Below are 25,130 nucleotides of genomic sequence, written 5' to 3'. Positions count from 1 at the left end.
AAAAGAAGATGCTATTTTACGGGGAAAAAAAGTGGTAATGTATCAAAACTAGGTCTTAATTGAGCGCAGATTTGTGCTTGGGATGCAAGCCTGTTGGTGCTTGCTATGACAGAAAATATAATTGTCAACAACTGGCTCAACTTTGACTCAATGCCCAAGGCATTTATTGAAGCTCTGCAAACTACAAACAACTCTATTTCAGTCCATTGAAAGGCCACAAAGCAATTGGTCCATAAACCCAAAATGCAACCTAAACTAGGGCCCATAATCCTATTTATACTTTTGTCTCTCTAATTATGATACAGGTACTCAAAAATAACTTCGACTGCTCATATCTTCTAAATTACTGAACATATCCAAAATTACTTTCAACGTAGTGAATAACCCTATATAGTGGCAAATCCTGACTGTAAAAGACTCCTAGAAAGCATGCAACTCCAATTTGATTTCTTATTTCTCCCTTTTTTAGCTCTTGGATTTCCTCAGCATTTTGTGGCCTTAAAATATTCATTTTTGGCTAACCATGTGGACCCTGCATACGATCCAATGCCCTTTCTATGCATCATTTAGTTTTGCTCTATTTCTTTATCTCAAAATCAACTAATATGCCATTCTTGTGGTGCAAGGTTTTAATAGCATCCTTGTTGAGCTCTGATATTAACATCAAATTTTCCCTCTACTGTGTAAATCCACTGAAATTGTTAAATGTCACTCACTTTATTACTCTTATTTTTCACTGTTCATAGACGAAAGCTCCTCCTTAGATGCCCTGCAAACTCTGGCAGATTTATCTTTAATGTTGCCACCATCTACAATTGAATCTGGTAAGAATTTTCTGCTTTTTTGTTTTTAATTTGGTAAGAATATAAAAAAATGTCTTAGATATGTAATGGTTAGGGGTCAATTATAGGAGCCGTACACATATTGGACTTCTCTTTAAACATAAAGATACTAATAAGTTTTTAAAATGCATGTTTTTGAGTCACTGAGAGTCCTATTGATTGTCCTTTCAATCAAATGTTCAGAATGGGAACATTACAAGGATACAAAGCGGTAGCAATTACATATGTGATCTATGTGAATCTCTTTCTGCAGGCACCTCCTATTAATGACGTTATTTGTGCAGTCTCACAGGGGGCCCCACTAGGCTCAGTTCCAGCTGTTCCTGCAAAGGTGGGAACAACCTGGTGAAAGTGAAAAGGATAGACCAGCCTTAGGACATTGTGGTATAATGGCCCCTCACTAAAGGGGTGGGTGGGCAGGCTCAGATCAAGTTTAGGTTTCAGCTGCTAATAGAATCCTGTGAAATTCATTCTTCCCTTCCCGGAGTAGGCGCTTGTATAGAGCCCGGATTGTTGATCTAGGCATACACACCCAAATACGTTGGATTAAGTCATCCTATTTCTTCCTTGGCTTTCTAGGGGGATGCCGATTTCCCCCTCCCCCTCCTTCAGCTTCCCCTTCTCCCCTGTCTCCGCCATCATCCCCTGCTGGTCCGCCTCCTCCCTAGTGGAGTTCCCTTTTCAGCCCTGCCCCTGAACCCTCTAGAGAAGGGCTTCCTCTTTACTTCATCGCCCCTTCTCTTGTTGGATCCTCCAAAATAGCTCTCTGCCCCCTTGGTATACTTGACGATGAAGCCAAACTTTGGGAAAATTGTTTGGTTGGCCACTTTCTGGGCTCTCACCGTCCTTTCCACGAGCTCTCTGTGTCCAGGCAATGGAGAGCTCTTGGTAACCTGAAAATCTTCCTTTTGGATAACAGGTTCTTCGTGTTCAAATTCTTTGATGAGCCTAACAAAATCCGTACCCTTGAAAGAGGAACATGGCAAGTAGGGAAGAAACCAATCTTTTTCCGGTAATGGCCATCGCCAGCTTCAACTACGGCGGGTCGATTTGTCTAATGTTTGGATGGGGGGCTGAGGCCCCGAGTGTTGCAGATAACACCCTGGTTCATTGGGAAGAACAGGGAGGGTGCAGCTCAAGCCCATAGGGTCTGGGAATAAGGTTCCTTGATTGGGAGGAGCTTCTATGGCACCTGTGATAGGATCGCAGGGAGTAGTGGCTGGGAATGGGCGAAGGAAGAGAGCCATGAATGGGAGCAATGGGGTGAAGCAAGCCTGAAACCAGAGGGCTACGGCAAGATGGGCTGCAATCGGAGGGGGTATAGCCAGGTGAAGGAGGAGAAGCAATTGATGGGTTGTTAGTGGGTAGAGACCCGGGAGGGGAGACCCGAGGGACCATATGGGGGGAGCAATGGGTAGGAAGGCTAAGGGGCTGGCTACGAGATAGAGGGCCAGAAGTAGGAGGGTTAATAAGGTGGGTGGGGCCCTTGGGAGGGGGGAGGTTCGAGAAAGCTGTTTAAAAGAGGTGGTCCGCACCGATGAAAAGGGGATAAGAGGGGCATCACCTCACAATGGGATAATACCTGAAGCTTCAAGAGACGAAAGAGGTTGGGGAGCAACAATAGTCTGCAAGGGCTGCGGGAGATCTGACAACAGAGACGATGAAGATCGAGCCCCAGGAGAGTTTCTTTCAAGGTCAATTGCTGGAGCTTCAACCTGAGGGCGACAACTCAAAGCAAACTGATCATAGGAATCCTCGAGACTGGTGCTGGGGTCTGCAAGAGCGTCAGAAGATAGAGCTGTAAGTCTGTTCCGACCACAGGGTAAACCATTCTTGAGCTTGTGACTGACGGACAACCCTGAGGGAGAATCCGATGCTGGAAGACCTCTCTAGTGCTGCTTCCGCCAATCCGCCGGCGTTGTCTGGTTCTGGGCCTTCCTCTAGTAGGCGAGAGGTTCTTTGGTTGGAGATTTGGTTCGCTGTTGATGACACACTGAGGCGGAGGAGCAGTTGCAGGGTCGGTTCCTTGAACAGTGGCTTCATAGAGGTTTGCTGGAGTTGTATCGACCTTTGGGGCACAAATATTGGAGTCGTGACTGAAAGCCTTGCAAAACAAAAAGTGGGAAGACGCCAGTCATAGTGGATTTCTTAGTTGAAGGAATAGCCGTCTCCTTCATTCACTGTGAGCATCTGCAACAACATTAATGCAAATCCTAGCGTACACCAGGCGATCTTTTTCATATTTATTGCATCAGTGAAGAGCGGGTTCCCACAACCAAACCCACAGTACTAAGACCTTCCGTGCACCAGAAGTGGAGAGGAAGGCCTGCAAGGGATATCTACAGAGGTATGCTGCTGTTCGCTCCCGTATTAAGCTCATTCGTCCAAGTTTTTGTTGTCTCTTAGAAACTCACATACAAAGAGCCTAATGCCCCGAAAATTGCAATTTCTTTAGCCCCTGACTGGTCTCTAACAACCAACTACCCCCTCCATCCTAATGGCCACATTGGATCCTTTGGGACCCTTCTAAAATCAAAATATCCCTTCTTTCTTCCTCCCCTCTGTTTCTCCACTTCAATATCTCTGACTGCCTTGGTCAATCCAGTTTCTTGTTCACAGTTATTTATCCCTTCAATAGCCCTGCTGAGAGATCCTCCTTATGGAATGGCCTCCGTTTTATTGCTGCCCAGATCGGTACCCTTCCTTAGGGTTTGGGGGGTGATTTCAATGTGGTTCGATATGGTCATGAGAAGCAAGGGGGTGATCAGTTGGATATGGATCCAGTAGGTGCCTTTAATGATTGCATTGAGGATATTGGTGTTAATGATCTTAGATGGTCTGGTCCAAAATTTACCTAGAACAATAAACGATCTGGCAGTTCTCGTATTGCTTGCAAGTTTGATCGAGTGATATTTTAATGAAACATTGCTCTCCTCGTTCCCCTCCTCCCACACCTCTTACGACACTCCAGGTATCTCTGACCACTGCCGCATTTCCTTGTTCATTCAGCCTTACATCTCCTTTGGCCCCAGAGCTTTTAAATACTTTGATATGTGGTCTTCCCATCCTACTTTTTTATCCATTGTTAAGGAAGCTTGGGACAAGCCGGTTCAAGCTTTCTCCTCCCCTCTAATGCATTTGCCAGGAAACTCCGAAATGTTAAGTGTGCTCTCAAAGATTGGAATATTAATTCTTTTGGCAACATATCTCAGCAGGTTTTGGATATGTAAGACCAAGTTATCAGCTAAGCTTCAGCTCCAATCTGATTATCTTAATGCCCCTTTGGCGGAAGAAGAAAAAGTGGTTTCCTTAGAGCTCTCATCTCTGCTCTCCCAAGAGGAAAGCTTTCTAAGGCAAAAAGCCAGGATCAAATGGTTGGATCTAGGTGACACAAACTCGACTTATTTGCATTGATCCTTGAAGTCCAGAACAATGTCAACTCCATTTTGCAGCTAACGGCTCCAGATGGCTCCACCATTTTGCAACTCGACTTACTTTAAGGATCTTTTCAGGGATTCTTCAGTGGATGTAGATCCAATCCCAGATGATTTGATTAACAAAACCATTTCCAATGAGCTTCTCTCCTCTCTTTGGTTTATCCTCACAGAAGATGTAATTGTGGCTGCTATCCGTTCTCTCTAGGCCAATAGAGACCCTGGCCCTGATGGTTTTAGTTTGGGTTGCTTTCTAGCTTCCTGGGAAATTATCAAGGAGGATCTTATCAAGGCAATCAAGAGTTTTTTCTTCAATCCTAGTCAGATTAAAGGAGTCAATCATACTTTTCTCTGCCTTATTCCCAAAAAGGAAGGTGCTTCAACCATGTCTGATTTCAGACCTATTGCTCTTTGCAACCTGCTCTACAAATTCATTTCTAAAATCCTAGCCATCAGGCTAAAGGCAGTTGTGAATCTGCTTGTTAGTGAAAACCAGTCAGCATTTATTCCTGGAAAAAGTATTTCTGACAACACTCTTCTCTGCAGTGAGATTGTTAGAGGATTTAAAAGAAAATCTCACCCCTTGCTGCCCTTATGAAGATAGATATTCACAAGGCCTTCGATTCCTTGAGCTGAGACTACATTGTTAAGGTGATGGGCAGGATGGGTTTCCCTCAGGTGTTTATTCATTGGATTTACCATTGTATTTCTTCTCCCAGCTTTTCAGTGCTGGTCAATGGTAGTCCGACTGGCTACTTTGCATCGTCGGTGGGTATTCGTCAGGGCTGCCCATTGTCCCCTAATATCTTTACTTTGGCTTTGGAAGTTCTGTCTAGAAGCTTTCAATCTTGCACAGACCAGCAGCTCATCTTTCCCCTCCTCGAGTGTAAAGCTCTCAAGCTCTCTCACCTTGCCTTTACTGATGAACTCTTGATCTTCTCCAAGGCCTCAATCAGTCCTTTTGAGACCATCATGTCTTGCTTGTAGTATTTTGAAGATCTGTCGAGGCTTCACATCAATCCTAGGAAGTCTCTTTTATTTCTTGCGGGGGTCACTGAAGTTGAGAAAGCTTTGCTGATTGAAAAGTCTTGTTTTTCTATTAGCCACTTTCCTATCAAATACTTGGGGCTACTTTTGATTCTAGCAAGGCTCACAGTGCACCACTACTCTCCTATTCTTGATCTCATCAGCAAATGCTCCAACTTTGGAAAGGCAAACTCCTCTCTTATGCTGGCTGGTTGGTTCTCATCAAATCTGTTTTGGAAACATGTTATATTTATTGGTTGGGTATCTTTGGGCTTCCATCCTCTACCATTAAGTCCTTGGAGTCTCTCTTATGGCCTCTTTTCTTTGGAAAGGTACTGATTCTTCAAGATTCCTTCACCCCATCAGCTGGGCCTTAGTCTGCCTTCACAAAGAAGAGGGAGGCTTAGGCCTTCGCCGAATCAAAGATGTGAACTCAGCAGGTATCATCTAGTTGATCTGGAAGGTTGTTGCTAAAAAGCGAAGTATTTGGGTTGATTGGGTGTACTCTGGACCTCTACGTACCGACTCCATTTGGATAGTCTCTGCCTTATCAGATTCGCACAGACTCCATTTGGACTATCTCTGCCTTATCAGATTCTTCTTGCTCTCCGGCCAATTGCCTTTGGTGCTATTCGCTCTCAGATTGGAGACAGTATCTCTATATCTCTTTGGCTGGACCACTGACACCCTAGTAGTGGTCTGACTAGACTATCTGTGGTTGTTGATATTATTCTCGATGATGATTGGGCTCCTCCATCCACTCTTCACCTAGTGCTCAGTAATGTGTGGAATGCTCTGCCCTCTATTCTCAGAAGATCCTCTGGGAGGGGGTGACTGTTATTTGGGCCCTGGTCAGCTCGGGTTCTTTCAGCTTTAAAGCTGCTTGGGACTTTATTCGTTCTAGAGGTTCTCTGCCCCCTTGGAGGAAGCTTGTTTGGTTCAAGTACCATATCCCCCCGGTGTTGTTTCACGGTCTGGCGAGTATTCTTGAACTGCCTTCTAACACAGTCCTTTCTTTGTCATCGGCAGATTACGGTCTCTCCCATGTGCTATCTCTGTTGGAATGCTGTGGAAGACATCGACCACCTTTTCTTTGCCTGCCCCCTCTCCTCGTACATCTGGAAAGGCATCTTTGCCAAATGCTGGTCAAGAAGTCAGAGAATTCTTCCTTTTGCAAGGGAGTGGCTTTGGGTAGACATGACTTTTGCTGGTTCTTCTACCTGTGATACAGTTGGAAAGTTGCCTTTTTGTGCTGCCATCAATTACATATGAATGGAGCGTAATATTAGGAAATGGACCTCTAACTCTAGGCCTCTCAGTCAGATTTGGGACTCCATTTCTTTTGAAATTAAAGCCATGCTCTCGGTTGTTTCCTCCTTTTGTAATGACACCCCAAGGAACAAGCATATCGTTGTATCATGTGGCCTTCCTTCCTCCTCTCTTCAGTCCTCTGCCTCCCCTGTTTGAGGTGCTGGTCTGCTTGTGTATTAGTTCATTTGTTTCTTCTTTCCCCTCCTTTGGTGGCTGTTGTAGTCCTCGTTCTCTTTGGTAATGAATTTTTTATTCGCCCATAAAAAAAGTCATCCTATTTCATATTAGGAAGAACTTTTAAAAAAAGAAAAGGGTTTATGGGTCCAAAAGTCAAATAGAACACCAATATGCTCCGAAAGAAGTTCTATCAGTGGTTGAACCACAAACCTAGTCTATATTCTATAAGATACAAAACCAGAAATAAACAAACTCTAGGAATGTCTCCTGTATTTTGCAAGTCATCTATTTCATTTGCTCCAAATAGCCTATACCAACACAAGAGGCATATTATTCAGTGTAAAGTTATCCCCCTTTGACCCAAATGGATCACAGCTCATGAAGTACCAAAAATTTCGGTTCTCTTGGTTAGATTCATAGTACTCTGAAAGTCTATGTAATATTGCAATAGAACGGCTTTCTCACATCCTCAGAATGCTGTGCATTTTCCGCTTCTCATTGCTTTCTCTTGATTATTAAGACTCTATCTTCATTTGTAGAAAAGAAGTCGAGCAATTTACTGATAGGCAATTGGATCATAAATTCATATGTCTACTCTTCAGAGCTCAGACAGACTCCTTTAGAAAGTCAAGAAGATTTATGAGTTTTTTTTTTTTAACTGGCACTAACTGATTTTTCTTTTGTTGAAAATACTGTGATGAACATAGCTATACATCAAAATTGGTGAACCGAATAATTTACAGAAACTATCCAAAAATATGGCTTTACATCATGCCCAACTGGATAATGATAAAGAAAACAGTAGTTTCTCTATGTCACCAGCAGAGGAGTCCAAAGATTCAGTTAATCATTGATCAGAAAATCTTGAAGCCTGGGTACCGATGAGATCTTTTTTAGGCAGCCTACTATATAAGATATCAACCAAAGCCTGAGTACCGATGAGATCTTTAGGCAGCCCACTATATAAGATATCAACCATTTGCAATACAAATTGTCAAATTTTTTTACATTCTTCTTTTCTCTAAAAAAATTTCTTGTTCCTTTCCATCTACCAATAGTTGTATGAGGGAACTGATGCAGCCAACCAATCCTGACACCCGATTAGGAACCAAGGATTTGATTGGCTGCAACACAAGCCTAGTTTTATATAGATTTTCCTGACAAACCAAGGGTTAAGAGCTTGCTGGTTTGGATACTCCAGCAGCATGTGATAGGGAAAAGAAAGAGAGAATAATAAAGAGAAGAGAATACCCGTGAATGGTACCTGTGAACAGTAGTTAGAAGAAATGAGAGAGAGAGGATCTCATAGCTCATACACTTTAATAAATAATATTTTATTCGACTGTGTAATATGATAGGAGGTTACATCCTTTATCTGAAGAACTCAAAAGTTTAAATGACCGGTAAGTAATCTAATGGACTTAAACACTAACACTGACTCATAAAAGTATCCCAATCGCTCTCTTATACTATCTTAAATAATTAGACTCAAAACAGAACTCTATCTAGCTGATAAATATCCTAATCTAACTCAAACACTTGAGAAACTAATCTCGTATACCCCCTATTGACCTAAAATTTGGGCTTTCTAATTGGGCCCATAGAAATAAAAGTCACTCAAAACAAAATCCCATAATCAAGTGCTAGAAAAATAAGACTAATTTTTGGACTGGGCCTGCATTAGTATTGTCTCCTAAAGCATGCTTTCTTTTTTCTTTTCCAAATGGAGGTTGAGGCCATTGATGAAATAACATTTCTGCATCTCTAGTGGTTGTAGTTTGAATACCAACTAAGCTGAGAAAGTAAGCCCAGATTACTGTCTTTATATCACAACCAATTGTGTTGAATTATCCACCTACAACCTGTAAACATCCATGAAAGTATGCAAACTTTTCTTACTCCTGCCAAAATTATGCCTTATCTTAATTAGAATCTAGCCCTTAGACATAGAGTTCATGACAAATTCAGAACCATTACAGTATTACTAATTTTAGTAAGAACCAAAAGAGTGAAGGCTCCACTAATAGACTCTATTTCCTGGAACACTTCCTTAGTGTTAAGATACTTTTTGATGAGACAATAGATGGAGTATCAGATCTCACAAATATCTTAGATGAAACTACCTCCAACTTAGAGTCCTGAACTAAAATTAAATCTGCCATATATTCCCTTATCTATTTCTCATGTGACCTCAGTGTAAGGGATCCCCAAGATCACAAATATTGAAGAAATTGAATCTCGTTGCAAGGTTAGAATAAAAGGTTCTGTTCTCCCTTTGTTGAACGGCCTTTTGGGGGTTCTGGGAGTGGTCGGCAATGTTATTTCTTGTTTCACATTTGTCTATTGTCCTCTTCAATTATAGTTATGTTTGGATCACGTTATATATTAACATGTACAAAATGAGGTCTATCATAGCTAAAATGAATGCAATTAAAATACTTTCAAAAACCCTAAAAGAAAAAAGAAACCTTTCTAATGCACGTTTTGTTTAATTTCTATATTCATTAAAATCCTAGAAGACAAAATCTAGAGATGGCAATGGGAAAGAGTGGCTTGGAGTTTAACCAAACCTGAAACTGCTCCATTTAACATATTGATCAACCTGCTCCCGGACCCTTCCCCCACCCCACCCGAGCCCCCGCCCCTGCCCCTGCCCCTGCCCCTGCCCCTGCTCCATTAAACATGCGTAGGACTTATCAATTTTGCACGGCAACTGTGTTGGCCTTTGCAAGTTAAGGCAGGATGGGGGTGGGGCCCCTTAATTTTTTTTAAACACCACCCATTGATGGTGGTTTGCCATCCCTAATGCCCATTTGTTGCCGCAATGACTGGTACCATGATGTTCCATAAACATACTAAACGTGTGTCAATTTGTACTCCAATTTTCCTTTTGCATTGATATACACCTTAACAACTTGGGCCCAACACAAATAATTATTAATTAGAAGCTCCATTGAACTTAATGGTAGTAATCTGGATATTGACACTGTCCGTAGGAGGTTTAGAATCACCCATGGTATAAACAATGAGCGAGAGGAACCAACCAAATACAATTTAGGATCTCACAAAGGTACACACTGCACAGATGAATGTAGATAACCAACTTCCAGTATCAACACGGAACAACAAGAATATATCACCTCCAGATCATAAACAGATGACCTGCAGAAGGAGAAGATAAAACAGCCACCAAGGGCCAATACCACAAGAGATGACCAATAACCAGACCGGGGAAATACTTGTCCAGCAAATCAGAGCCTCAGATGAGGCCAGCCAAAGACCAGGTCGTGTAGGAGGTAGGAATAGGAGAAAATAAGCACAAAATATGAGGGCAATCCAACTGCTGGATGTGGAGAATAGTAGATGCACCAAAATAGAAACTTCAAAATTGCAGAATTAATAACTCTTCAAGATTCAACAGTCTACTCCTCTGATCGGCATCAAACTTGGAACAATAGGAGATCTTTGGCTGTATGAATGAACCTCAAAAAATATCAACCACTTGACGGTTTGATGGGGGAGATATCCTCAATTCACAGGTGCAGCCAAGGGGCCAAAAAACAGGGTACCGCCAGTTGTAGGAGCAGCAGCAAGGAAGGAGTGTCATGCGCATGGATGAGACATCCTTGTAGTAGTCTTCAACAGCATAGGATACCTAGTTGTCACGAGTTATAAACTTGGGTCTCAGACAAAGGAAGGACAGCATAGGTTGTTGTAAACCATAAGGAAGAAGGTCTTAGGAAGACCCTCAAAAAACAGAGATATGGATCGAAGTTATTGATTGCCTAATGCTCTGATACCATATAGTAATATCACATCAGTATACAATCAATTGGAGGAGAATATAAGGAGAGAAGAAAGTTGATGAAGAAGGGAAAATAAGACTCACGGTAGTTTAGAATAATCTCCAACCATGAGCAGCATTCATTATATAATATGAGAAAAAAAATTACAAGGACTAAACTACCCCCATGAGTATAAAACACAACCAAAGTACCGTTATTTAAAACAGAAGAATTTAAGTCCCAAATTACCCCTACCGATAGTAGTAAACACACTAATCTCAACAGTCCAATTTTGTGCTAACTAATACTTCTACATCATTTTGGCTTGCCCCAAAATTCCAGTGTTGATCGAATGTGGTTTTCTTTTATCTTTCTTCTATTTCTTTTTCTCTTAGAAAAGATTGTTGCCTCCTTAGAAAGAACTTAGTTTCTCACTATCATCCAACTTTGTGTCTAGATCTACTTTCTTGTTGATGTTTTTATTTGTGTTCCCAGAGTCATCTGTACAGTTTAAGGACGGGAAGAGAACTTTGGATATTGTTGATAAGCCTAGTGCACCCGGAGCTATGTCTGCTAACCAGAAAAGAGAAAAAACTAAAACCACTGCTGGTAGGGAGAGAGGGCATCAATCAACAGTTGGAGTTGAAGCCACTGTCCAAAGAAGTGCCCAGCTAGGGAGGGACTCAGGTCTCAATGTTAGTGCTCTTACTGAAGCAAAGCAACCAGCTTTCCAGTCTACCCCTAAAATGGGGAAAAGGAAATGCAAGTCCTTGGCATCAAAAGTAAGATTTGGGTTGGGTATCCTTTGGGCGTTTCCTAGTTGCACGATTATCTTGTTCCTTTTCCTTCTTTCCTCATAAACTCATCTTATTATTTATCGGAACAGTGGAGAGGAGGGGGGAGGGTGAAAAAAAAAAGAGGTTTGGGTTTAGCTTCTACTAAAACCTAGACTAGACGGATATTTCTTTGCTTCTGGGGCATTTAAAACTTCGTAATCTTCTTACATGTAAGGGGATATGGTGACCATCTCGAATTTGTTTACCAGTTGCAGAGTCCAAAAGGTGAAGTCCATGTTGATCCTTTTGTTGATGAACGTCCGAAAGCTGAGGTATGTAGATCTTACTATTTTAAAATTCAAGCAGTTTGACATTTCACTTTATTGTGGAAGCATGGATGCTTCTGGCCTGGTTTTAATAATGCATCTAATGTGCTTTGTTTGCATATTATATATTATTATTTTACTCTTGTATGATCAGCTGGGACTGTAAAATAGTCAGTGTTGTTGACAGTGGTGTCTCGATGCCTATACAACAAGGCTATCTTTAGGGGTAAGCTTTGTAAGCTTTCTTGGTCCCTAAACTACGTTCTTATCTTGATCAAATGCACACTTGGTAATAAAAGGGGGGGGGGGGGGGGGGAGGGGGGCTGGCCACATGCCCAAATGTCCTTTGGAAATTCTTTGAAGCTTTAACAGTTATAAAACTTCAGTGGATTACCCTCTCGAGAGATCAACATCTGACTATTAGTTACCTTTCTCTTGCTGTTCTATGTAAATTAATTGTAAGTGGTTGCAACAGCCTCTGAGCACAATAGTGGACTTTATGGGGTTTGTTATATGGAACTATAATTCTCTTTGAATGGTAGCCTATATAGAAAGATGACAAATTCCCATGGACATCCTGTAGCTTAAGATATGTAGTCAGAAAATAATTATAGTCCATTCAATGACCCTCCAACTGCAGGTGATTCTCCGTGTCAAATCATTGTACAATTTTCCTTTTGCAATCAATGAGATTATAAGAGAAAAGTCCTGGACCTTCATTGTTATAGCCCTTCTTTCTTCCTCCTGCAGTGGTAGGCAGAAGATGATTATGGACTCTCCAATCGAGAATCTTTAATAGCCTCCCTTAGAAGCACCAAAAGGATTTTTGTTGCTCATGCTATCTTTAGAAGCTCTGTTGGAATTCAGATGAAGTAGCCATAGCTGGTTGGAGAAGAACGGATTCTTCTGAATGAGGTTGTCACTAGTAATTAGTAAACTTTTCTAGGCTAGATGGGGTTAAAATTGTTTGGCTCAACAACATTGATGATATATATGTTGTAAAGTAAATATAATTTATTCTTTATGTGATAATTTGGTTGCAAGGAATTTTGTAGGTGAAATTGAGAAGGATTATGGTTCACAGTCCTGGATGTTATCATAGAATTTATGTAAAGTAATTATAATACATGATTGAATTGGTAGTTTGGTAACAAACATTTTGGTAGGTGAATTATAGGGGGTTAAGCATTTGAGTCTCACTAATAGCATATTGTAATGTTACCATAGCATGTGTATCTAGTCTTAATGAGTTTTTTTGTCTTTATTCAATGTAACAAGGACACACCTATTTATCATTTTGTGGCCATATCAACACATGTCAGATGCTAACAGAGCATTGATTTTGCTGGACACATTTCATGCATTGGTTTTTCTTGAAATGGGAGGGGGGGGGGGGAGGAGAGAGAAAAGAGGGAGGGAGGGATTGCATGTGATGTGGTTGTCTTATTGACGAGTTCTAGTAAATCAAAATAAGATTTTAGGAACAGAAATAACCACAGGACAGAACCACAGTGAAATAGCTTAAGTAGCTAAAGGGCAGAACTAGAAGGTTGGGTACCTACTAATCCAGCCAGCCGATGGGGCTAAAATTCTGGTCGAAGGTTGGCCCAAACCTTCTGGTCAAGTGTCTAAAATATCACAAATATCCAATGGTTAGATGGGAAGTAATGGTGTTGGAGAGAAATTAGAAACTAAGTGATTCAGAACCTGGGTAAAAAAAAACCTATTGGGTTCGCGTATGGACCCACCCAATCAATTAGAAAGTCCAAGCACAAGGAAACAATAGCAATTCCATAAATAATCTGAAGTTGTCAATAGGAGCAACAAGTAAAAGAAATAATTCGTATGATAGGGGAAAGGGGGTATACTTGGAACAAAGGATAAAATAAGGGATTAAAGGACTACGGTGAGGGTATTATTGGAAAGTGGGAATAAAACAAAAGCAACAAAGGAATCATGGGGAGAAGTGGGTTATCGTCTTCAACCTTGGGACGAAACTACAACTAGCAGAAACCAGATTTGGTCTCAAGGGAACTTACTCGACTGAGCTCTGTTTACTCTGATATTTCCAATCAAAGAAGCATACTTTAAAGCTGATGCAGCTCCAAGAAGGAAGAAGAAGAAGAAGAAACCCTGAAGGAAGAAGAAGAGCAGCCTTGACTAGGCTGAATTTCGTTGGAGCCTTTTAGAGTTTTTTTAGTTTTTTTAGGAAGGGCAAAACAGTCTTTTTATTATGTTTTATTTCTCTTAGTTCCCCTCAACGATTTTAGAGGGATAGGTATTTTAATTGTTTGTTGTTTTAACTTATACTCCCATTCAGAGTATAAGTCTATTTCTGTTTTATGCTTTATTATTAGGACTCAGATTAGGACTGCCCACTCCTAGTCTGACTAGGACTTGCTTTAGATTGATTATTTGTAAGGCCTTTGGCCCCCCTTTATTATTATAAATAGTAGAATCGTGGGAGGCTCCCCCACAACAGATTTGAATTTAAAAAAAAGTGTTTTTCGTGGTTGCTTGCTGCTCCTTGCTCTCCAAGAGTGTTTGCATCCTTGTGGGCTTATCAAGGTGGAAGGGTGGGTGGAATCCTGCGACTCCTTACGCCGTGACGGCTGGGAGGGTCTTTCTTCGAAGGAGATTTCATCCTTCATCCCTCAATTTACTGCTGGTGGAATCCTATGGTAAGTTGAGATTTAAATTTCTGTTTTTAGTTTCCTTCCCTCCCCCATTCGATCTCCCTTTAATTTCTGTCTTTTCTCATAAACCCTAGAACATCTAAGTTCTGCCCAGCCCTACCCTTTTACCCAAATCCCCTCCAATTTCAGGCGTGACATCCTTGCCATAACCCTCACACTCGATCCAGCTTTGAGGCTAATCTGATTAGTCTAAACCCTAATTCCCCATTGCTCCTCACAAACCCCAAAACCCTAAATTTCCAGGTTTCCCTCTTCTGACCAGCAAAACCCCCCCATATCAGGATCGAATTTCCCTCCCATACATCTGAATACTCGACCTTGGTTCCAGCCCTTAAATCCCATTAAGAACCTAGATTTTAGTTGTTTTCTTATTTACAAAACCCGAAACCCTAACCCTAATTTCTGTAGGAATTCAAAACTGTTTCAAATCCAGATATTTTTATATCATAATGACCCCCTAAACCTGCAGAATAAAACCATATAAACCCCATTCCCAAATTCCCATTCTAAACCCTAATTTTGCCCTAATCAGCCCCAAACAGCAGGCTTGACCAGACCTTGTTTTTACTTGGCTCCTAGTAGGATTATTTCCTATTCTAGGACTACATTAAAAGCCCTTATGAATCCCAGTAATATCAGATCCAAACAAACAATATGTTCCAAGCAATGAACGGCTGCAACAGATCTGGCAGAAGGGTCTCTAAACCAGATCTGATTTCTGTGTTTACTCACAATAGAAAAGCCGAATAGGGTAGGGGGTATTACTGTTTGAATTGCCCAGGAAAGGGGTTCCTTCGACCCTAATCACAGAGAGAAAGAGGGGAAAAGAGATAATGGAAACCAAGGAGGACTGCTGTTACTGCCTGGAACAGAGAAGGAACAGTAAATGTAACGACAGCTAGGAAGAAAGAGAGAAGGAGAAGAAGAGAAGTATCGCATGGAAGAAGAAAAGAGTGGGGGGGGGGTAGAAGATCGCACACACGCACAGCCACACAGGCTTCAACCAACACTCACAATTTCATTCTCTAATTTAAATCTTTCGTTGGTTACATGGTATAAATAAAAAGGAATTCCCCCAAATTTGAGAACCGATGGATATTTCAGAAAATCCAATTTATAAAACAGTTCTAGTGATAACCAGAAATATGAAACCGGAGAATTAAAACAACAAACTCAGCCTTATCCCAACTTCATGGGGTTGGCTACATGGATCCCCAACAAAACAAAGTAGGGAAAACAAGGGTAAGGAAAAAAAAAAAGGAGTCTGCATGGAAAGAGGACCACCCAGTAAGTCCGGAAAATCTGAGCTAAATGGAGTCTGCTACATGGATCCTTGCTTTCCAATAGGCTCTATCCAAGGTCATACTTGGTACAAGCCCTAGACTATGCATGTCCTTCCTCACACTTCTCCTATAGTCATTTTAGGCCTGCCCCTAGCTCTTTTAGCTCCTTCAATTGAGATCATATCACTCCTTATTGGGACGTCCCTAGGCCTCCGTTGAATGTGGCCATACCACCTCAAATGACTCTCTCGGAGCTTGTCATTGATCGGGGCAACTCCCAAGTCAGCTCTAATATGCTCATTCCTTACTGTATCCTTCCTAGTCTTTCCGCACATCCATCTTAACATCCTCATCTCTGCTACACAAAGCTTCTTAATATGACACTTCTTAACTGCCTATCATTTTGCCCCATACATCATAGCCGGTCGTACAACAGTCCTATAGAACTTTCCTTTAAGCTTTAAAGGAATACGTTGGTTACACAACACTCCAGATGCACCTCTCCACTTCATCCATCCCATTTTAATCTCTTTGAAACATCATCCTCTATGTTACTTTCTTTATTTATGATTGACCCCAGAGATCTAAAATAGTCGCTTTGCGGTATCCCTCTTTCCCCAATTCGCACCATGTCAGTATCCATCATAGAATGACTAAAATTACACATCATTTACTCCGTCTTCGTTCTACTAATCTTAAAGCCTCTTGTTTCCAAGGTAGTTTTGAAAAGCTCTAACTTGGCGTTAATCCCTACTTTGGTCTCATTCACCAAAACAATATCATTGTCGAAGAGCATACACCACGGGACCTCTTCTTGGATGCTCTTGGTTAGGTCGTCCATAATAAGCGCAAATATGTAAGGGCTTACGGCTGATCCCTGATGTAACCTAATCGTAATTGGAAAATTCTTGCCTTGACCTCCCACAGACTCACACTAGTCACCACCCCCTCATACATATCTGATGTAGTCCTAGGTAGGAATAGTCCTATTAGGAACCAAGGTAATAGGATCAAGTAACAAGGCTGTCCGATTGGGACAGCTTAGGCTAATTGGGGCAGAATTAGGGTTAGGGTTGAATAATGACAATAGGGTTTATGGAGTTTTAATGTGCAGGTCTCGGATGCTTTAATGGCATATAAATATTAGGGTTTGGGAAGGTTTTAAAATTCTGCAGTTCTGGACAGAATAGAGTTGCAGGTTTTAGGTTTAATGGAGTGGAGGAATGGAGGGGTTAAAGTGGGGATTATGGACTGGGTTTATGGTCGAGTGTAGGGAGAGGTGTGGGGGATATAGCCTGGAAGTATGGCTCAAAATTGATGGCTAGATCTGGAGTTATGAGGGAGTCCTAGTTGAGGTAGGAGTTGCAGGTTTAATGGAGGTTAGGGTTTGATGGATGGAGGGGAAGGATATATGCAGGAAACTAAAATTACTTACTGGTTTGATCTCCTTCAAAGGCAGCAGCAACAGCTTGAAGAAGCTCGATTGAAGAAGAAGAAGAACCTCCCGGTACTGGACAGACGCAAGGAGTTGCAGGAGTCCACCCACCCTATCCACCTTGAGATCCACAAGGATATGCACTCACAAAGAGCAGCAGCAATGGCAGCAAGCATAAAGCTAATTCTTATTAATCAAATTCGTATTCAATGCTGGCCTCCCTTACAAACTTATATAGAAGACTCAAAAATAGACTTAGACACTAAAAAGGAATGGCCTAACCCTATCCAGCCCAACTTACATCACATGACCACTTAAGTTGTCACATGACCACTTAACCAAGTCACATGATCACTTAAATTGAACCAATTGGATGTAACCAATTTGAACCGATTCAATTAAAAAACATAAAAATAAACTAAGTATTGGGCTAATCCCGTATGCAACCTATATACCCCTAGTTTAGGCTCATTAAAGTGGCCTATTACATAGAAAACCCTTGGGAACAAAGGCCCAACATGTAGATAACCCAACCCTAGGCCTATTTCTAAAGAAATAAGCCAATTTCTATGATGAACTTGCATTAACTCTCCCCAACTTGAAAAAATTCGTCCTCAAATTTTGCAGTGATGGGGGGGGGGGGGAATCAACATGTGATCAGCAGCTTTGACCATCCCCAAACAAAATTCCGATGAGGCAGGAACATTGGGGATAAAGTCTTCAATGCATGGAGCTTGCTCTTCGAAGAACCATGGTGGCATAACAAACTCTATGTGTTCTTTCTTTGAATCAGTAGCAACTATCAATGTCTCGTCCATAGAGCCTTCAGTGTTAGCAACCTTCTCATCTAATGCATGAGACACAAGCTCCACCTCTTTAAGAACAACATCTTGAAGGTCATTGTTTTCCTTTGGAATGCTCTCAATCAACTTTTCATCTTCTACTGTTTCAGCTTTGTCTACTTTGTTCTCTTCAATGTATACCTCTTCAGTAGAATCTTCTACAATTGTGTTTTGGACCTCCACATCAATTTGATGGCCGAGCTTCTCAATTATGATCTCAACTACTGGTGCAGCTTGGTCTACTTGAATTTCTTTAGCTATCGGTTCTTGAATCTCTTCAACACAAACTGCTTTAGTAGAATCTTCTGTTGGTCAATCCGCCATTGGTGAAATGTCAAACATAGTCGATACCACTTGCGTTTGAGTTGACATGTTCGGCAGTCCCTGTGGCTGTACAGTCGATGTGGTCACCTTTGGTTGTAACCCTTTTAGAGTAAACAAATGGTATAGACGGTGTCGATCAGGTAGGACACATGAGTTGTTTTCAAGTTCAATCCAACCTTGTCGCTCGTCCAACCAATTACAACCTACTGCAATAACGCTCCTTGGAGATGGTACCGGCTTACACCAAGCACCGTCAGAGTATGAGGAATACTCAAATTCAACACATACTTGACCTGTAGGGATGATGCAAATCTCTCCTGACTGGGACAACATATCTACCACGGATTGTGAAATAATGTTGTTACGTTGCCTCTCATCAATAATTAATATGGCTGTGCTCCCATTGGGTAGACGAACTCGGGTCTTAAAAACGAATGGAGGTGGGTCTTTCGAGGCTTGGTTGGAGCTTCCCTCCGCCATAGCTTTGATACCACTTGATGTAGTCCTAGGTAGGAATAGTCCCACTAGGAACCAGGGTAATAGGATTACCTAAGAAGGCTGGCCGATTGGGACAGCTTAGGCTAATTAGGGCAGAATTAGGGTTAGGGTTGAATAATGACAATGGGGTTTATGGGGTTTTAATGTGCAGGTCTCGGACGTTTTAATGGCATATAAATATTAGGGTTTGGGAAGGTTTTAAAATTCTGCAATTCTGGACAGAATAGAGTTGCAGGTTTTAGGTTTAATGGAGTGGAGGAATGGAGGGGTTAAAGTGGGGATTATGGACTGGGTTTAAGGTCGAGTGTAGGGAGAGGTGTGGGGGATATAGGTTGGAAGTATGGCTCGAAATTAATGGCTAGATCTGGAGTTATGAGGGAGTCCTAGTTGAGGTAGGAGTTGCAGGTTTGATGGAGGTTAGGGTTTGATGGATGGAGGGGAAGGATATATACAGGAAACTAAAATTACTTACTGGTTAGATCTCCTTCAAAGGCAGTAGCAACAGCTTAAAGAAGCTCGATTGAAGAAGAAGAAGAACCTCCCGGTACAGGACAGACGCAAGGAGTCGCAGGAGTCCACCCACCCTATCCACCTTGAGATCCACAAGGATATATACTCACAAAGAGCAGCAGCAATGGCAGCAAGCATAAAGCTAATTTTTATTAATCAAATTCGTATTCAATGCTGGCCTCCCTTACAAACTTATATAGAAGACTCAAAAATAGACTTAGACACTAAAAAGGAATGGCCTAACCCTATCCCTAACCTATTAGGTAACTTAAACTGACTAGGAAACTAGAATACTAAAGGAAATAGACTCAAAACATGGCTGGACTTATAGAGTCCTAATCCAGCCCAACTTACATCACATGACCACTTAACCAAGTCACTTGATCACTTAAATTGAACCAATTGGATGCAACCAATTTGAACTAATTCAATTAAAAAACATAAAAATAAACTAAGAATTGGGCTAATCCCGTATGCAACCTATATACCCCTAGTTTAGGCTCATTAAAGTTGCCTATTACATAAAAAACCCTTGGGAACAAAGGCCCAACATATAGATAACCCAACCCTAGGCCTATTTCTAAAGAAATAAGCCAATTTCTATGATGAACCTGCATCAATATCTTTAATTACATCCACATTTGTACTCGCCAACCGTCTCTTCACTGGAATATTCCGGATTAAATCTCTAGGGACTCAATCTTAGGCTTTTTCCAGGTCGATAAAGACCAGATGGAGATCCTTCTTGCTATCTTGCTATCTCTATATTTTTCCATGAGCCTCCTCAATAGGTAGATAGTTTCTGTCGTGGATCACTGGATCTACCTGAGATAAAGCCAAATTGGTTCACCTAGATAAGAGTCTCTCTTCTCAAACGGGCTTCAATAACCTTCTCCCAAAGTTTCATAGTGTGACTCATGTTGATTGAAGTCAAACTTGAAATAGGAAAACTAGAAATCTCTCAAAAGATGAAATTTCAAAACCGTAGTATACTTTAGAATAGAAACTGATTGCCAAGTATGGAAGCATAATTGAAACCAATGGTTAGATTTAAAGTTTTAGAAAATTCCTAGTTGGAGTAGGAATTCAAGAAACAAGAAAAAAGGTATGATTTTTATGTTAAGAACAGAATCAGAATTAGAAATTGATATAAAGAGAGAAGAGAACTGTAGAAACTAACCTTGTTATTAATAGAGAAGAAGAAGAGAAGAGGTCTGGTATACCAATCCATGAGCTTCAAAACTCTTAAAAAAAACTAATATTCTTTACTCAAATCATCTCTAATTAACGGGGATGTATTACATATATAAAAACCTTCTAAAATTCCTAAATTGACTCATAAAAGGACTCCTAATTACTCTCTTATACTAAAAGTAAATAGGCTTAAAGCAGAACTCTTAAAAGCTATTGACTATCCTAATCTAACTTAAATACTTAATTACTTATTCCCTGTACTAACTTTACCCCTACTTTATGGGCTTATAAATTAGGCTTATTACATCAATAAACCCAAAAATAACAAGCCCAAGGCTCATTAAACCCAACCATGAGCCAAAATAAAGTCTTCCGAGAACCAATTGGCTCGATTGGACACCCTTAACTGCATCAAGTATAGGGGCCCCACACAATCTATGTGCAATCTCCAAAATAATCTTCTGGTTATCCTCTGCACGCAAAGCAGCAACCATTTGCTAGAACACGGTCCACACAAAGGACAATATGGGGCCCACACAATGGGTCCAATATGGGCTTGGTTTTAACAACCGTGGGGGCTAATATGGGCCTGGTTGGACTGGGCCGCCGCCTTCTATGCTGGAATTGTACTGTATCAAAGAGTGTGTGTGAAAAGAGGGGGGGGGGGGAGGGAGGAGAGGGAGAGCTAAGGTATGCGATGTGTGGGTCTGTTTTGTGTGTTTCTTTTGAAAAAGAACCTGCGTTTATGTGTGTGAAACATTGTATCTCTGGTGACGGGGGCACATGTCCTTGTTTTTGTTAGTATTTATACTTTTGTAGATTGTGGTCTCGTATAATACAGCAACAGTCAATATATGTATTTTTGGAAAAGTTGTAACTACATGGGAGCATAATGATTTTAGGGGTTGGTTTAGTGATATTTTTATATTTTTTTAGATTGTAATCTTTTATAATCCTACAACAATCAAAGTATGTTGTTTCTGGAAACTTTGAACTTTGATGGGAGCTTGATGATTTTAGGGGCTCTTGTATACTGTTAGATAATCTACCTCATTGGATCCACTATTCTTTAAGTTTTTCTGCATTTCTTTAAGCTATTCATTGTTATTTTAATTATTTGTTCCAATTTCTCATCGTGTTTGTTTTTTATTAGTTTTTTTGGTGTTCAATTATATTGTCCATTTCCTGCCCCCTGGCCATAGGAAGATGATGATTTCATCTCATACATATATATTGTAGGCTTTGGCTGAGGAAGGAAAGAAACCCATTAGTAAAGCTAAACATACTAATCAAATTGCTCCACTGCACAAACAAGGGAATTGGGTCAGAGCTGCAGAATGTTCTTGTGCTACTGAGGCACAGAAGACAGGGGCCGATTCAGCTGCATCATCTGAGCAGGTTCCTACTGCAAATCCAGTTAACTTACCAACTAAAGTTAGGAGTAGGCGGAAGATGCGGAAGGAGTTGAAGTCTTCTGGGAGTGTTGGAACTGACAAACCTACTAAAAAAAATGCTCCTGCCCTTCATGACATGGCACTTGATCTTAAGGTTGGGAATGCTCTAACCTCCACATTTGCTACAGCGGAAACTTCAAGTTATTGAAGCTTTGACCATAATGTATTCTTTTATTGTAGGAAATGCTTTCTCATTGTTTATCATCACACTTGCTTCGTCAATGGTGTGCTTATGAGTGGTTCTATAGTGCTATTGATTACCCATGGTTTGCTAAAAGAGAGTTTGTGGAATACTTAAATCATGTTGGATTGGGGCACATCCCAAGGTTAACCCGTGTTGAATGGGGTGTCATAAGGAGGTATTTCCTTTCCAACTATTTCTCCTTTTCTTCTTTGATGGATTTTGTTGACCTGATACTAATAATGTAGGAACTATGGCAATGCAATATACTATGGCAATGCAATATCTTTAACTAATGAACCTTAAGTCTGCTTACTTCTGTGGTGCAGTTATTATACACGTAGTTGTTTAGGGATATTTATATAATTTGCTCTTTAATTTATCTTGTTGGCGTTAGATACGTAGGGAAGTTGATTTCAGAATCAGTTTTAGAGTTTGATTAGGAAAACTCTTTCTTTGTTTCTTTACCTTACATACGTAAACACTTACCTACATATATGATTCGAATTTTTGAATGGAATAGTTTACTGCTAAGGATTGACTAGATGTCTAGGTTCATTGTATGTTAGGATAAGAGCGATAACTCAATCTTATCTATCATTCCATATTTGTAATTGGTTGCATGTCTATAAATAAGCAATGACCTCTGTCATTCCTGACCAGCCAAACCATTCTCTCAACTCTCTCTCCTCTCTTCTCAACTTGGTATTAGAGCCCAATACTTTGGAGTATTTATTGTTTCGAAGAGAGATTGGCCCTATGCAATAGAGGCTTCAGCCTCCCAAGGCTGAGCATGGTCCACTAGAACATGGCACCTTCAGTTACACACTGACCATTGACCATGGCCACATGCCCTCATCTCCAACTGCGAGCCACCAGGGCTTTTGCAACCACCGCCGTCATCCGCTAAGGCACATTGCCCGTCTGTTCACTCGCTGTCAGGGCCCTCTGCCATTTGTCAAAAGTCACCGGGGCTTCCTGCCTGTCTTTTGTTTACTGCCCGACAGCGCTGGTACGACCAGGGCCTCCGATCCCCCTGTGCATTCACCACCAGGCGCCGGCACCCCTCCGCCATCTGCCAGGGCTCTTCGAGCCCCCTATCCTTTGTGCAACCGTGGCACCGCCACTTGGGCACCCCCTTCCCCTTCTGTCGTCCACCAGGGCTCCCTCAGCCCTCTGCTACCATCTACTTGGGCCCCCAAGCCCTTGCACATGCTCGTTGAGGCTCTCTAGCCCCTGCTGCCTGCCTGGGCTCCTACACCCCTGCCACTGTCCACCTAGGGCTTCTAGCCCCTACCACTTACCACTAGCCCTTCTAGACCTTTTGTCGCTTACCATCTCAGGCCTCTTAGCCTCCTGCTGATCATCGCAACCTTCTATAGTGGCTCTATCACTGTGTTGCCCGTTGAAGGCATATCTCCACTCCTCTTGCTAACTACTTTTGGGTTCCCTTGCTGCCAATCGGTCTATGTACTTCTGTGAGTGATCCTATTTCTGTTTATTTCATTATTACCTCATTCCATGGCGGAAAGTAGTGCTACTTTCACAAGAGGAGTTAAGGGTGGTGTGGTGGGTCGTTTTGGAACTCATGGCTATAACCCTGCTCTTCAGATTGGACCTACAAAATTGATTGGGATTTACTATCTTACCTGGCCCGGGCATGCCTTCTTACTATCCGAGGTAATAATCTTTTGGGATACTGCTGCAAAAACTCGCGAAATTTCGGTCGAGATATCGAATATTTCGAGTATCTCGACCTGTCTGAAATGAAACGCAAGTCCGATATGAAAAAATGCAATATTTCAAATATTTCGGAAATTTCAATAAAATTTTGGAAATTTTAGAAATCTAGTTTCGGAAATCTCGGTAATTTCGGTAATCTCGGTAATTTCGGTAATCTTGTTTTGAAATTTTCGGAAATCTCTGTCATTTTTGGCATTTTACACCCACAGAAAAATACCATATTTCGATGAAATTTGTCGAAATTTCGGTATCTTGGAAATTTCGGTCAGACCAAAACACCGAAACGAAATGAGATTTAATACCATGGCCCCAGCTTCGTCTTATAAACTCTGTTAAAGAACTTTGGGATATAGTCAAACAGACCTATGCATAGACTAAAAACTATGCTCAGATCTATGAACTGCGTCGCCAAGTCCGTGAGAGTACTCAGAAGGAGTTATCACTCCCTGCTTACTACACTTTCAATAACCTATGGCAGAAGTTGGATTTCTATCATCCTATTTCCATGGCCTGTACTGCTGATGCTAGTACCTTTTAGAAAGAGCGTGAGATGGAGCGGGTATATGATTTTCTCACAGGGTTGAACCCAGAGTATGATCAAATCCGAGTTTAGGTTCTTGGCTATGATAAATTTCCTACTCTACTGGAGGCCTACAACTTAGTCCAACCTGGGGAGCGTCGCCGCTCAGTTATGATGCCTTCTATTGCACCCACCAGAACAACACTTGTTACTACTCCTCAGGCAGATCTTAGTAATTCCCAGTAAACCGGCTGCTCCTGCCAAAGAGCCGGTTAAGTGTGACTATTGTGGGTGTCTCTGTCACACGAGGGAGGCTTGTTGGAAGCTTCATGGTCGCCCTAAAGGTAGGCGTGGTGGTAACAAGAGTTGTCTCGCCCTTAGGCTCATCTATCTGAGACTGCCGATGGTTCTTCCTCTATGGCTCTCCTTTCTCCTTAGAATAAATGACTGCTCTCCAATGAATGATGACTCAACTTGGCCGTACAATTCCCACCATGGCTTCTTCCATTGCACCAGCTTCTCATCTCGCCCAATCAAGTATCTTCCATGTATCCTCCCTTACTAGTCCATCCTGGCTTCATGATTCTGGAGCCTTTGACCATATGACTAGCTCCTCGGATATGTTTTGTACCCATCATCCTTGCTCTGGTAAGGACAAGGTCCGAGTTGCTGATGGTTCCTATCTGCTATCTCTAGTAAAGGTTCCGTTTCTCCCACTATATCTTTATCTTCTGTTCTCCATGTCTCTAACCTCTATGCCAATTTGCTTTCCA

General features: G+C 41.4%; 1 protein-coding gene across 2 annotated transcripts in view; it reads left to right on the top strand.

Moving 5' to 3' along the window:
- The window catches only part of LOC122670124 (protein ALWAYS EARLY 2-like), a 71,144-nt gene that overhangs the window by 31,846 nt on the left and 14,168 nt on the right, over positions 1-25,130 (top strand). Inside the window, exons 8-12 of one of the 2 annotated variants that reach the window (XM_043867090.1) lie at positions 747-824; positions 11,071-11,357; positions 11,621-11,683; positions 21,699-22,007; positions 22,094-22,272. In XM_043867090.1, coding sequence (XP_043723025.1) covers positions 747-824; positions 11,071-11,357; positions 11,621-11,683; positions 21,699-22,007; positions 22,094-22,272 — 916 coding nt within the window. The remainder of the gene's footprint in view (positions 1-746; positions 825-11,070; positions 11,358-11,620; positions 11,684-21,698; positions 22,008-22,093; positions 22,273-25,130) is intronic. The other variant, XM_043867091.1, reaches the window with a different exon arrangement.

Source organism: Telopea speciosissima, chromosome 7 (genome assembly GCF_018873765.1).
Source record: "Telopea speciosissima isolate NSW1024214 ecotype Mountain lineage chromosome 7, Tspe_v1, whole genome shotgun sequence".
NCBI classification, from domain to species: Eukaryota; Viridiplantae; Streptophyta; class Magnoliopsida; order Proteales; family Proteaceae; genus Telopea; species Telopea speciosissima.
Note: the sequence above shows the minus strand (reverse complement) of the source record. Positions and strands in the feature narration are given on the sequence as shown.